The 15,756-nt window shown below is 40.4% G+C and overlaps 1 protein-coding gene across 2 annotated transcripts in view; it reads left to right on the top strand.

Annotated features, from left to right (window-relative positions):
• The window catches only part of CFAP58 (cilia and flagella associated protein 58), a 139,913-nt gene extending 127,781 nt beyond the window's left edge, over positions 1–12,132 (top strand). For both annotated transcript variants that reach the window (XM_053313153.1, XM_053313152.1), the window contains exons 16-18: positions 2,293–2,412; positions 7,104–7,237; positions 11,017–12,132. In XM_053313153.1, coding sequence (XP_053169128.1) covers positions 2,293–2,412; positions 7,104–7,237; positions 11,017–11,137 — 375 coding nt within the window. In that variant the 3' untranslated portion in view covers positions 11,138–12,132. The remainder of the gene's footprint in view (positions 1–2,292; positions 2,413–7,103; positions 7,238–11,016) is intronic.
• The last annotated feature ends 3,624 nt before the right edge of the window (positions 12,133–15,756 follow it).

The following is a 15,756-nucleotide window of genomic DNA, read 5'->3' as shown; positions in this document are numbered from 1 at the left end:
CCTCAGAGGATGAAGCCGCTCTGGGAAGAGCAAAAGGTTTCAAGTTCCCTCCCTGGCTTCTCCAAGATAGGGCTGAGAGAGATTCCTGCCTGCAACCTTGGAGAAGCTGCTGCCAGTCTGTGAAGACAATACTGAGCTAGATAGATCAATGGTCTGACTCAGTATATGGCAGTTTCCTATGTTCCTATGACTCATGTTCACTCAGTTACCTACTATAACTTCTAATTCCTCCTTGCTACTGCCTAACCAGCTATAATTTTATACTTCATTTTTTAACCTGTGTTTAAACTTTTAAAATTTGTCGATGATTTTCATGTTGTTATTCCCCTGCTGAGTTTATGGAGATGATTTTGAACTTTTAGGCTATTGCTTGACAACTTTGGCTTGTCAGTGGGAAGGTGGGGGAAGGTAAACCAAGGGCTTGGATGGGTGCAGAGAAAGGTAGAGTTAGTTAAAATAAGTATGGGTTTTTTAAAAAACAGGAGTCATAGCACTCCAACATACTTAAATTACCTTTTAGCACAGCCTTGCAAAAAAGTCCTTTAAATTGCTAATCTTTTAAATTTTTTAGTTGTTCAAGACAGTTTAGAGCATCATCTTCTTGACACCTCAAATTTAGCCCAGTTCTTCAGCCTCTGAGTCTAAGAAGCTCAGTTCTGCAGTGGGTATGGTCAGTATCCTCCACCGTGAAGATGGATGCAAAGAACTAATTCAGCTTCTCTGCAATCTTCTTAACCTCATTAATACTCAGGCGTGGAGCCAGCCGAAAGGTGGCTTGAGTCTGGCCCCACCTGGTGGCCCCTCTAGCAATATCCTATGCACGTGATGTCACATGCATGGGGCATGGCTTGGACTCCGGAAGAGCCTCAAGAAAACTACCCACCCACCCACACCCGGGCTACGGAGAGCCCCAAGCGAGCACTCCCCTATCCTTTTCAGGCAGTGTTTGCTGCCTGAAAGCATATATTTCCCTTTATCTCCCTCCACCCCTGTTAATACTCCCTTTCACGCCCTCATCATCTAAGATGAGGCTGCGTCTAATCGCAGATGATCATCTAAGATGAGGTACAGCCACATCCCTGATAGTTTCTCTTCAGATATATTTAAATAAGTTCTTGTTATTCCCCTTGACACTTCTAGCTGTATGCTCCTCAGACTCTCTTTTTGCATCCCTTATTGTCTCTTTAAGTGGCGCAGCGGGGAAATGCTTGACTAACAAACAGAAGGTTGTCGGTTCAAATCCCCACTGGTACTATATCAGACAGCAGCGATATAGGAAGATGCTGAAAAGCATCATCTCATACTACATGGGAGGAGGCAATGGTAAACCCTTCATGTATTCTACCAAAGAAAGCCACAGGGCTCTGTGAGTTTCCAGAGTCAAAATCAACTTGATGGCACACACTTTATTGTCTCCTTGCATTTCTATTGCCAGCATTTATGTTCCTTTCTGTTCTCTTCATTTGGTCAGGACTTCCATTTTCAGAATGAAGTCGTCTTCCCTTCTATATCTTCCCTGACCCTACTTGTTAGCCACATTGGTGTTCTCCTGAACTTGGTGGTGCTTTCCCTCCTTCTTGGTATACATTCCAACTGAGCTTCTATTCTTGTGGCTTTGGATAAGTTCCATGCTTTCTGGAGTGATTTGATCCTTCTGACTTTCCTTTTCAGCTTCCTTTTTACCAGTCCCCTCATTTTTGAGAAGTTTCCTCTTTTGAAGTCCAACGCATCCAAGTCCAATGGAATAATTCCCATAAGAATGTTTTTTTAAAAAAATAAAAGGAAGCTTTTCTAAGTTAACATACTGAAAATATGGCAATATATCTGTCTGCAAAAGCAGTCTAATGTAAAAAGAGGACTTATAGCACAATTGGCATTGTTAAAATTATAAAAGAACCTTGCTTGACTTTTTGGTGGGGGAAGCATGGTTGCATTGCTCTTAATTTTGAGTTAGATACACAGTAGATTGTCTAATGTAAAGGACCAGTAGAATCATTTTAGTGGGAATCAGTTCAATGTTAAGACAACATTGAACTTATATCTACTTTGAAAAGATATACATAAACATAATCAATAACAATAATGCTACACTAACATATCAGATTTGAGGTTTGATAGTAAGTAACGTACCACAATTCAACAAATAGGTTAGCTTATAAATGCCTGCTTGTTCTGGCTCCTTGACTTTCTGTTCTCATCTCTTTATATTCCATCTCTTTCTATAGGTTCTAAGATGGGGAAAGGACAGGTATAACTTACAAGTTGATTAATCACATCTGTCTTGTCTCCTAGGAGAAAGAGAAGCTATATGTAGAACTGAAGCACATCTTAGCCCGGCAGCCTGGACCAGAAGCAGCAGAACAGTTGCAGCTGTATCGGCATACCCTACGGGAGAAGACCAAGCAACTTAAAGTAGGGAATTTCTCCAACAATTTAATTATAGAAATAAATCTAAGTGGTATTCTCCCAATCTCAAGTATTGGGACAGCATTACTGGCAGGCAAAGAAAGACTGTATTTTGAAAAAATCTTTTGAAGGTGGAGGTATAGTGTTTAATTCAGTGGGTCATTACTACAGGAGGGGGTATTTTTTCACTACAAGATTATTTTCACCAGAAGGAAGCAATTATTATGTGTATTTTGGCTAGCAATACTACTATGCAAGAAAAGAGACAATGCATAAAAACAGAAGGCAGGTTCTCACAACCCACACTCTGCCAGCTGACCAGGAACTGGGAGATTCATGAGGCATGCATGTCCCCAGTTTCCAGTTGTAAGAATCTGGAAATTATTGGTGATGTTGGGTTGACACCACGCCAACCCGACATTTAACTATATCAGTAATCTAGAATTTGATATAAAGTTGTTGATCTCCATTAAATGTTAGGTTTGCACAGTGTCAACCCAACATTGCCAAAACTTTCTGGGTCCTTACAACCAGAAATCAGGAGTGCACATGACTTGCGAATCTCCCATTTCCTTGTCAGCCAACATTGTGGAGATTGTGAGTAGGGGTTTGCACAGACCGGTGCATCGTGGTTTGGTCCAAATTTGATTCGAATTTGGATCAAATCACAGGTCCCTGGGCTTGGTTTGGTTAAGCCCACCAGTGGTCTGGTCGGATTGTTGAACTGTCTCAAACCGGTTTGAAACAGTTTGTGTTCGAACAACTCAAACTGGTCCAGTTCGTGGCAGACTGATTTGTGGTCAGACCAGTCTGTCACAACCCTAATTTTGAGAAGTTACCCAGTATAAAGTAAGAACTGTTTAAACAGGCTTTTAAAAATTGGATGCTGGTAATCATTCACCCATTTGTATATGAGGAACTAATTTCATTTATTTTTCACAACATATGAATAGTTATTAGCCATGATCTCTCATTAGCACTCCATATTCTTAGCAACATAGCTTTGACTAACAGACTAAATACCAAATTCTGGGAACAGTTAAGAGGGAAGAGTTGTTGTCTTCATGCCCTGTGAGTGGGTTCACATCTGGATGGCTACTGATAAGAACAGAATGCTAATCTAGATGGACCTTTGGCCCAGTCCAGCAGAGCTTCTACTATGTTCTTAATTAACTGAACAAAAATCTGGAAGTGCAGTATGTAGCTTTTATAAGAAATCCTTTTCTTGGTAGAAGCACTGAAACACATGAACTATGCTTTTGGATTTGAGGATTCTATTTACACATTGCTTTGCTGAAGAAAGCTGGTGTGTAAATTTCCAAACTGTTTTGAGAGTAGCATTTTGTGGTGTAATGTTTGTTTATAAAATTAAGAAATGAAAATCTAATTAGAGCATTAATTTACAGCCTATTACTATAAATGTGCATCCCACTTGGGCCTTTGGAGACACTGCCAGAATTTTGTATGAGGCTTAATTTCCTTTTTAAATGAGCAAGATTTTCTAATGTGCCACTCAAACCCGTTTTCCTTCTGTCCTTAACAAGCTAGCGGAAATGGATTGAGAAAACACTGCTAAATCCTTCATCTTTCTCTAACAGTACATCCATGTATATTAGTCTCGCATCTTATTAGGGGGCTGACAAGAGTAATCCCTCTTAACCCCTTGTCATTGTAAGGCAGGATTTCCTTGGTGAGAAAAGCTTGTTTATGCCTCCTGGAACTGCTTGAAGCACCATGCTAAGTAGCAGCTTGGCTTACATGTAATGGTGCTCTTCCCTCATTTTCATTGGCACGAAAATACAATAGAGTACACTCTGCTTTTTCTATACATGCAAGCAAGGGCAGTTGTAAGGAAAAACGTCATAACCATTTGCCATAGATTACAATAACTAGGGTATGGTGAAGACAGACAACCACTAAGGTTTCTTGTGCAGGCTTGTAGTATTTGGTGGAGATTTGGTGTACAAACTCCTAAATGTTATGGTTCTGTGTTTAAAGCAGTTTATGATTTTCATGATTATCAAACTGGTTGGAAAATAAAATTGCAGCATGTGTTAAGGACTGAGAAGCAAGGAGGCAAATAAAAAATGTTAGTTCTGAATCTGTTTTCAGGAAAACCAGTTGATTAATACACAGCCACCAAGCTCATGCTCTTAAGTTTGTCATGTGCTTTCTGATCCAATGCAAGTTTGTTTGGAAATAAATCATCTGTGATTCCAGGGTAAATATCTGCATAGGACTGAAGCTGTAGGCGGTTTTCTATGCCATATATTCCTAAATCATTTGAGCAAAATTCAGTAATAAAAAGTGTTTCTTGTTAAAAGCAGGTTTCACAATATAAGGATGCTTTCAAATGTCTAGAAAGATTGTCTGAAATTCTTTTTGGTGTAATGAGAGACATTAACATTACACTGTAAAAGACTTGTTCTTGTCACTGAATGTCTATGCCCAATCTAGCTCTTTCCTGGCTCTTATAGATACATAAAATACTGTTCATTAGCATTTGAAGACATTTTGAATTACTTAGCTATTTTGCCCTAGAATAATAATTTGCTTTACATTGCAATAACTAAGATTTATGAACCTCTGTGGCAAAAAAAAAGGTGCTAGGTATTGGGTACAGTGGGCCAGCATAATGTTTCAGGCTATGGATTATGCCCAGATACATTTGGATGATAATGTCAATGAAACAGTTTGAGCTGATCCTGCTATGCTGGGAACATGCATCATTGCCAGATGCAGCTTGGTGGAGGTGTGTGGCAAAGAACTGAGTAGGCATGGACTGTGATGGAAGTGAGATTGGGAAGGCATGATCACCTACATGATGTCCTAGAGGCATTTGACCCACCACAGAGTAAGCTGGCACAACCATATTACCTGTTTCACAGTAATTTTTCATAATAGGATTGCAAATGGCAAGCCGCATAGTAAGATGAAATTGTCCCACTTGTCTTGTTCAGAATCTGCACATCACTGTAGCTACACCTCTCTGTGAGATGATAATGTAAAATCCCTGATTGACATCCAGATTACCCTTTGACACAGAGCCAGGGTTAGTTTTCAAAACCACTTCCCACCCTCCACCAACAAATAATAACAATATAGTATACTAACTCCTAATGAATCTTGGGCACAGTTGCAGTAATAATAATCTCAAATTGCTGTGTGATATTTGCATAAGAAATAATCATGCGGCTCAAATAATATACAAAGGATTAATGCATGTGATATTGCCTCTTCTATCCTTTTTGTTGTTCTGCATTTGCTTCTTTTAAGGCAAAATACAGTTCACTGTGTTCGGGAGTGTAGCTAAACAGGAGACATATCCATCTGTTGTCGAGTTAAGGGATCCCCTTACCTAGTATGCCACCGAATCTTTTTCCTTGATCCCTGCTCTTATCCTGACTTGCATTCCCATCTTTTAAAACATGTTAAGAATCTTAGATTTGGGTTCAGGCTTGCCCAGCCTAGTTCTGGATATGTGTAGCCTGTCTAGCAATTGCGGTGTGCTATCCCTTCATTGAAAAGGCTCCACTGAATGTATCTGAGTTCAGTACACTCACCTCCAGCTTCTGGCAATGCTATTATCCTGGTTCACCACTTGTGAGCAAGAGTTTCTGGCTTGCTTGTCGAAGGAGAAGGTCCTCAGTTTTCTGTTAGACTGAACCTGGATTTACTAGGAAGTGGGTGCATACTCTGCTTTTCAGGACAATGCAAAAACATATCTCACTATTACTGCCATACTGCGGGAATGAATTCTGGAACTAGTGCAGATGCTGCTCCCTAATGCTTGACCCACTTGCATCTGCAGTGCAAGTAAAAGTTCATCATTTGGAGAGGGAAGGACCTAGCTCAGTGGAAAAGCATCTGCGTTGCATGTAGAAAGTCCCAGGTTCAATCCCTGGCATCTCTTGGAAGTTCTCCACACAGGAGGCTTTACCGTGAGTTTTCTGTGAGGCTTTAGTGTGAATAGTGTGAACTCAATGCTATCCAAAAAACCTGATGCAAAAAGTAGATTTTTTTTTTACCCTGGTTGTAAATCGGGTTGTACTCTAATGAGCAGTGAAAAATCCAAATAGTGTGAGAAGTTCTTCCTGATAGCTTGCAGGGACTTTGGAGCAAATCTGCCCAATATGTAAATGTGCCTGCTCCATTCCAGAGGAGATGCAGGCTAAAAGCCGGTTGTGGAAAACTTCCTGGTGGGGCTGGGAAATATCCTCTAAAATCCTGGAGAGTCACTGCCAGTCAGCAAAGAAAATACTGAGGTAGAAGGGCCGACTGTCTGACATAAGGCAGCTTCCTCTGTAACCTATGAGTATGGCCAAAATACACAAGAAGTTTAGAATGTTATTAACCCTAGGCTTACCTTTTTTGTAGTTGATACCAGCCGGATTAGGGGCCCCACAGATTGGGTTGATGGCAGAGAGGTAGAGTTAAAACACCCAGCTATCCTGCCATGATCCTAATCCGTAGGACCACTTGATTCAGTTCCTCTTGACTAAAATAAAATAAAATAAAAAATTAGCTATCAGGGCTGATTATGTTTTAAATGCTATGTATAGTTTGACTCTGAGAACTCAGTTGTGATACTCAGACTCCCAGTTTAGACCTTAAATCACAATCTGTCTAAGAGCCAAACATGCAGAAGAGAGCAGATCACTCAAGGTGTGTGTGTGTGTTGTACTTTCTTTGTTTAGGTTTTATCTTCTGAACTGAACATGTATGAATCACAGAGTCAAGAATACAAATATGAAATTGAAAGACTTGCCACTGAGCTTCTGAACATCAAAAAGAAATACCTCACTCAGAAACGCAAAGAACATGAAAACAAGTAAGAGACAGTTCAAGTAACAACAACAGAATTCATATGTGGCACTAATAGCATAAAAGAAGCTCAAAGGCACTTTTTAGTGTCTTGTGTGAAAATAATCTACGGAGAAATATGAGCTAAGGAGAAGGGTGACAAATGTGTGCCCTTGTCCTGATAGAGAAGAGTTATCCTTTGAAAGAATTCCTGCAGGATTTTCTAATCTTGTCCACTTTAGTTATGTGTGCAGTACTGGGACTGGGCTACCCCAGTTTCTAAGGATTTCCAAAATCACAGCTGCTGATTGAACAACACTGATAATCATTCTTGATCTAAAGGCTAAAGCATATATTATACTTTCTAGTATTATGGTATCACCATGATAATTAAGCATCACATTTTCTGGTTGACTCCATTTTATGGTTTTGTTTTACTTTATAGTTGACTCCATCTCAAAGTATTTTGTTTAGACAAGACTCTATCAAGTCATCTATGGCCATTTCAAACATTTTGAGGCTGTTCTCATGTGCATCCTGACCCAGGGTAGGGAAGCTTAGCCTGGGTTAGGTTACATGTGAGAACTGCCAGAATTGGACCCAATCCTGCTGGGGCAGTGCCATCTAGGCACTTTCCAGATTACCTGCTACAACAGTGTCACTATGTGTCCTTGTATGCTTCCATACTGCCTGTGTTTAGATATTGCAGTCCCTACACTGTTAGCAAGGTGCCGTTCACATTTCCGATGCCTTCTTTCGGGTTTTATTACTGCATTACAGTCCTATAACGTTGCATGTATGTTGCAAAAAAAAAAAAAAGCTATATTTTCCCATTGAGGGGTTTTGCGCAAGCTTCAACCCTGTATCTACATTTTCAATGAAATTGCCAAGCTGAAGCATTTTACTGCTGTTGTTGTGGGTAACCTGGAAAGTGCCCTAGCCCAGCTTTTAAACCCAGCTTTTAGCCAGAGTTAAAGGCTCAAGTGAGCCCTTAGCCCAGGCTTCAGAATCCTGTGTTTGCTAGGGCTGCGTTCAGTGTGGACACAGTGTGGACTCTGTGTGGACACAGAGACAGGCACCTAGAGCGCTCGTCTCTTGGGGGAATCTCCAAAATGCATTGCATGTCATGTGGTGCATTGTGGGATATCCGGAGGTGGGGATGCGTCCCGGCCTCTGGAGCTCCACACTGCATGGTGCAGTGTGGATAGTCTAGGAGCGCAGTCCATGCTCCCAGCAGCATTTCTGTGCTAGTCTTGGGGGAAGGTGCGTTGCAGGCCCCCCCCGGTTGCGTAACTCGCCCCTTTATGTGTTTGTTGGATTTATATCCAACCTTTCCTGTAAATTACAGCCAAAGGTGAAAAAAACACAAGGAAGTGTTAACCCCATGTAAACAGTGTTCATATCTTTGATAGGATGATTGCAAACATATCTGTTTTTCTGTGTGTGCACTTTTGACTATTCATCTGACCTAATATTTTTGCTTCTGTTCTGCAATTGGCTGGCTAGATTTTGTCATTATGCTTCCCCCACTATATATGGATCAGATGTGTATCAGGCAGTTCAGATTAAGATGAAACCTTTCAAATGAAATCTTCCCGTTTTTCACCTCCTACGCTAAGAACCTGCACCAGTACCCCATTTAAAAATACAGAATTTGATTTGTAACTGTTACCTCCTTTATTTTACTCAGCCATGTTTAAGACAGCGAAATGTTCTGATTACTGAATTAGCAAAACAATCAGCGATCAAAGGCGACCTCTGCCCATCTGCAAATGGCATAATGCTGCCTTGATGTTTGGAATTAGCAACAATTGTTCATGGCTAATGGCCTTCCTGGAGTTTTATGATCAATACACAATGCTGCCATAATGTCTAGCAATCCATTTCCAACCGCTAAGTGTCCTTTTGAAAACAGCTATAATCTTTAGAATTTGAACCCTAGGTTTTGCTTTTCCATTTCAGCATTAAAAGCAAGGGAGTCCACTCCACTGCATTTTATTTCTAGAACTGTATTCCCTGTTACCATTATGTTTTAAAAGGGCCAAAGACCGAATAGCGGAATTGTAGAATTTTACAGCTGGAAGGGACCTTGGAGGTCTTCTATTCCAACCCCCTGCTCAGTACAGGAATCTGCTACAGCTTCTCTGACAGATGGCTGGCGAGTCTCTGTTTGAAAACCTCCAGTGAACTCAACACCCCATGAGGCAGACTGTTCCTCTGTCAAACAACTCTGTGTGTGAAAACAGATTTAACACACCACCACCAACTCCAGGATATAGTTTAATATTTTGAACCATAGATAGCTTCAGGAATTTTTGAGGCTTTGATCTCTCCGCACACAGTCTAAATAAGAGGTTTTAATATCTTGTTAATACAAAAGCAGGCATTTCTGCATGTGTAATACATTATTTATTTATTTGACAAATTTCTGTACTGCTGAAAACTCACATCTCTGGGCGGTTTACAATAAAAATACAATTAAAAGAAAATGAAAACATTAAAACATTTTAAAATTCAACATGTTAAAAGTGTTAAAAACTATTAAAACTATAAATCTAATTAAAAGCCTGGGTGAACAGATGTGTCTTGACTGACCTTTTAAAAGTTGTCAGATATGGGGAGGCTCTTACTTCAACAGTGATAGGGAGGCTCTTACTTAGAATTGCCATGTCCCCCAAAATTCCGGGTTTCACTCAGATTTTAAGCATCGCACCCAGCGATGCTTAGCCCACCCTGATTCTCCCAGATTTCAGCTTTCATTTAAAAAGAAAAAAAAGCTAAGCTCTAGCGCTTGTAGAAATGGAATTATGGAGCAAAACATGCAGTCACTATTGTGTTCAGAAATTATTTTCCAGCCAATTTACATAATATGCCAATTAGGCACCTGGATTTGGAAAGCCAGAATATGGCAACCCTACGGAGTCTTACTTTAACAGGGAGCTCATTCCAAAGCCTTGGGGCAGCAACAGAAAAGGCCCATCCCTGAGTAGCCACCAAATGGGCTGGTGGCAACTGGAGATGAATCTCTCCAGATGATCTTAATGGGCGGTCATGGTGAAGAAGACTTTCTTTTAAATATCACTTTACGACGACTTCATTTGTGTAGTTCATGTCTTAGTTCATAAAAATATGCCCCTTACAGTACTCTACTGGGGACTCCTTCCTTGTCTCATTAAATAGCTGAGTGAATAGTTAAACTGCACTCTTTTCTTTTAATGCCACTAAATTCAAGCTGTGATTGTTCATCCTATGGCATAAATTCTTGAGGCTGTACTATCGGTTCAAAGTCGTAAAGGCATGTTGGTTTTGTATAAAAAGAACAAACTGGATAATTATCACTAGAAGTCTGTTAAATGTAGAAATGGCTAACACAATTTATTCATTAAAATTCAACAAAGGAAAAATATCTCCCCCTTTTGCCTTTGATGATTTCAGCCTTTCATTTGAAAACAAATTATCATTTGGAGAAGTAGTACTAAGATTAGAAATTCCAAGTGACAAACCTTACACTTATTCTGCTCCTAATGAGAAACTCTGACTGTTTTGAGGGGGTAACATTAGGAGAGCTCATTTAGTTCTAATTTTTAATAATCCTGCGTACCATCAGCAGTCACTTAATTAGATCCAAACAGGCATCTCATTGTGGCTGTTTAACTTAACAGGCTTTCATCACCATATTTTTAATGATCTCTTGATAGAGCAGTTGCAGCTATGAAAACTTTAGGAACTTTTGAAAATGTTGTTAAGAAACAAAGTATTAAAACATGCACATTTCTTTCTCTGTTTCTTCTTTTTCTCCACCCCAAGGGAAAAGGAGAGGACCCTGAGTAACATGGACCATGACTTCACAGGGCAAAGAACCAGAGTTTCACGTTTCGCTGGAGGTGGTTTCCCGCTGAGCAACCCGCCTCCCAAGATTTTGGCCTAAACAGTTGTATCATCACACCTTGTCATCTGCTTTGGCACCTCCTGCTGAACTAAATGTTGTGTTTTGGGTAGTTATGAGACAATTTGGTTGCTTTTAAGATAACTTGTAGCAAAACACTTCCTTGAGATCGCTGTGTCCTATTGATAAGAGGTTGTATTCTGGAGTGGACAGTGCTGTTTAACCCTGTTAGTCAAATCCTGCCCTTAATTATGTCAGTTCCTACCCTATAGATACCAATGGAGCAGCACAGCATGAGACATCTCCTAATACTTCTATGATCTCAGTTGCCTTTCTAAGTACCCTTGATTAAAAGTAAGTTCACTCAAAATTACTGAGGCTTACTTCCAAATAAATAATTGAGGCCTGAGTGTTAAACTTGAAATCAATTTTTTTTAAAGGATGAATACTGTAGTTATATTGCCTTGATCTACCTCTTCCTAAATGTACACCCTAAAGCCATATGAAAAATAACTAGAATGCTAATTTTCTACCTTAAGAAAACATGAAACTGATAATTTGTCATCCTGAAGTATAGCATTCAGTTGTGCTGGTGTGTTTTACAATAGAAAGAACTTACTAAAAAGATTAGGAATGTGTGTAATAGCATTAAGCCCACACAACTCCCATACTAGTCAATGTAATTCATTTTTATGATATGTAGATACGAAATATGATGATAACATCTTTGATTGTAGCTAGATTGTAGGTTGGGAGCATGCTATACCTTCATTAATTAGTTTCTTGTATACCAAACCTCTAAATATAACCAATCTTTCATTTTAATTCCTGTTAAAGGGAAGACACTTTTTAAAACATATGTAAAAAGTTGTTTACATGTGCAGCCACCAATTCCTCCCCACGCTGAAACTTTTTCAGTCTGAAGAGATTTAATTATTGTTTATCAGGAAGCCATATGACAAAGTCACTGTATGAGGTGCTGAAGGATGGCAGTGGGGTGATGCTCAAGCTGTACAAAATAAAATGTTTTGAAAGTGGCTTTGCTGTAGAATACTTATTTTCACCTCAGGGATGAAAAACTAGTCCAAAGAGAGATCCAGATAAATATTTTATATTAAAAAATCCTTTGCAAAAATATTGATCTTTGCTTTGGTGGAATACATAATTAACTATTAAAGCTACTGTGGAGAACTATTAATGCAAGTGTTAATTCACAGAAATCAAGTAAGTATGGTTGGGAACCAGTTTGCTGTTACATCAGGGAGCAGGGTATTGAATTACTTGAGTTATTGCCATTTTTTTTTAAGTTTCTGAAACCACTATTTTATTAGATCTTATGTATCATGTGTCTTGTCTCCCGAGGACCTCAGTGATGCCTAAAATGCTTTTTTCACGGCATTTCCTTATAATTATATCAAAATATGGACATAAGAATACCGGAAAGGCCTGGTATCCCGTCTCTGGAAATAGCAAAGACTTCAGAGGAAAATGTAAGTGGACTTGTAAAAATTACAGGAATTATTGAGTAATTGCACAACAATTAATTGAGCAGCTATTGTAAAATTTTAAACAACAATGTACAATAATCAGTGATATAAAACAACATTAAACAAAAGCAGCAGAAAAATGTTCAGCCAAATAAAAATGATATATGAGAAATGAAGAATTAAAACATAACTGAAGCTAACGGGCTTCAGATGTCATTTTTGGGATTTCTAAGTAGCATCCCTCTGAGCTAGCACCCCAGTGTTACCAAAGGGCTCACTAGATGTGAAAACACCACAACCCTCGTCTTAGATCAGGAATGGGATGCTGAATCCTTCACTTGCCTGCATTTTCCCTGCCAAAACTACCTTCTTCCAAGTGCACTTCCCCCAACTGGACTTACTTTCAGTCTCAGGCCTGAACTGGGACAAACATGGATGGGGGGAGAGATTGCTTTACAGAAGTAAAAGCAACACAAAGTGGGTAGATTCAGCACACTGCCACCCGCTGTTCTTCTGCTTCAAACTGAGCCTCTTTCCCATTTTGCAGCTTTGCTGCGGACCCAGGCTCTAACCCAGGGATTCCCAGCCTTGGGTCTCCAGATATTGTTGGACTACAATTCCCATCATCCCCAGTCACAATGGCTGGAGGCTGTGATGATGGTTCTGCCATCATCACATCATACTGTCTAAGGATATACCTGTTGCACGGCAGGAAACTGAACTAAATAGATATTAAGTAAACTGCCTTGAGATTGTTTTAATGAGAGGCAGTATAAACATCTAACAATAATTAACTAAACCCCTTTCCCCTCCCCATTTTATGTAGATATTGTTTCCAGATGGCTCTTGTGTTATACACACCTAATACAAAGAGGCTGCAGGGCCTTCTATGTGTGCTGCTCAGGTTAGTGCCTGAAATAGCACCCTGAGCATTTTCTTTGTTTCTTTTCTTGCACATGTCCAAATGTCAATGCAAATGTCTCCACTAGCTGTGTACAGCTTGTCATTTTTATGTCACTGTTTGGTCTGTATCCGCCTGCTTGCCCTTGAGAGTTCAGTGTTACTTTTCAGAAGTGTTCCCCATTGACTAGCTAGATAATTCTGTCACTGGAATTTTTATTAAAAATGAGAATGCAGAAAGCTTCCAGATGTCGTCAGCTCCCTTTGTTGCTTTGGGGACAGTACAGAAAAAGAGAGAGACTTTAAATGGCACCTCTTGGTTAAAAAGATTGCCTTCTTTCTAAGCTCTTGTTGAAATGCTCTGAACTATGGGCATAATCCACCAGTCGTTTTAGCTGTGCAAGAACTATTAAGAACATAAGAGCAGCCCTGCTGGATCAGGCCCAAGGCCCATCTAGTCCAGCATCCTGTTTCACACAGTGGCCCACCAGATGCTGCTGGAAGCCTATAGCAGGAGCTGAGGGCATGCCCTCTCTCCTACCATTATTCCCCTGCAACTGGTACTCAGAGGCGTCCTGCCTTTGAGGCTGGAGGTGGCCCTCCGACTATTAGCCGTTGATAGACCTCTCCTCCATGGTTATCCAAGCCCCTCTTAAAGCCATCCAGCTTATTGTCTGTCACCACATCTTGTGGCAGAGAATTCCACAAGTTGATTATGTGTTATGTGAAAAAATGCTGCCTTGTAGTCTGAGCTGGTAGGAGCGTGGGTGGTCTAAGCATGCCATTGGGGGCAGGAAGGCTGCCATCGTGTCTCTGCCTGTGTCACCACAGTTGGGAGACTGCCATCATGGTTGTAGGGATGTGCATGGAACTGGGTAGGGGTGGCTCGAGGGGGCGGGGGGTGACACTTTAAGGGCCGGAGAGGGAGCACTACCCCTCCCCCCACTTTCCCCCTGTCGGTGCTCATTGTCTGTAATAGCCTTCGGGGCGTCAGTGTACCTCCCTGCCGCCCCTTCCCCCTCTTCATCCGGAAGTGGCTGGAAGTACAGGGTGCGCACGGCGCATGTGCACTTGTCTGACGTGCACGTGCTTGACATGCTTCTTAACCCAGTACTTCTGACCAAAGAGGGGGAAGGGGCGGCAGGGATGTACACTGCCACCCAGAAGGCTTTTATGGGCAACGAGTGCTGGAAGTGGGGGAGTGGGGAGTGGGATAAGTGCACCCTCCACCACCCTTAAAGTGGCACCCCTGGCCTCAAACTTCAACACTTCCCCACAGTGTTTGAACCTCCAAACAGGTTCGTGCACATCCCTACAGGATAGGGAGTGCACCGCCTCTGCTAGGGGCCGGCTGTCTCTGAGAACATGGCCCACCATGCCCTCTCTACATTACTGCAACAAACAGAATAAATTAAAACCAACCAATCCTGCAGTCAATGCACAAAGTATGTAATAGGTGGAGAGGAGGTAGTAACAAAGATTTACACATTTGTAAGAAAAGGGGGAAAGGGTATTGACTGAAATGTGTTGTGTTCACTTTTCTACAATAATTTAAGAATCTTTATGCAGTGCCTATCTGTACACTTACTTGCTTTTCTTTGACTTGCCCTCTTTTCACATTACCTACACTTGACCTTTATGGTGTTGGATTCAGGGGCAGGTGACCCAGGCAACCACTTGGAGCTGGTGGACTTGTCAACTAAAGTTAATATTAAAAAGCTTAGAGGGAACAGGTTCACTTTTGTTTGCTTATTTTTCACATGAATAAATACAGATTAAAAGATACATGCATGCAAATGTATTGTCTTTTGTGACCAAGATAAATCATGCATCCAGACATTGCATCCAAGTAGTGGAAGGGGCTACAGGTGCGATTTTTAAAAAATGCAGTGGGAGGTGTCAGAGATTCTTCTCATCTGGGATGCCATTTGTTCTTTTATTTTTTTAAAAAATATAGTTTTATCTTTTCTTTTCCACAATTAAGAATAATAAACAACTTTCTTTGTTATCATTGTTGTAGCTCACAACACAACAGTAAAAAACATCCAATAAAAAACTTAAAACAAGACCAATTACAATATAAAATAGAGAATACAATACAAAACCTTTTTAAAACTTAAAAGAAACCCAATTTTTAAAAGCCAGAGTGAACAAAAAGGTCTTCATCTGGCATCTAAAAGAACACAGTGGCAACTCCAGGCAACAAATAATCAATAAATCAATCGCCTTATTTTGGTCTTAGACCAGCATAAGAGCAATGAAAACATAACATGA

The sequence above is a fragment of the Hemicordylus capensis genome, chromosome 3, assembly GCF_027244095.1.
Source record: "Hemicordylus capensis ecotype Gifberg chromosome 3, rHemCap1.1.pri, whole genome shotgun sequence".
NCBI classification, from domain to species: Eukaryota; Metazoa; Chordata; class Lepidosauria; order Squamata; family Cordylidae; genus Hemicordylus; species Hemicordylus capensis.
Note: the sequence above shows the minus strand (reverse complement) of the source record. Positions and strands in the feature narration are given on the sequence as shown.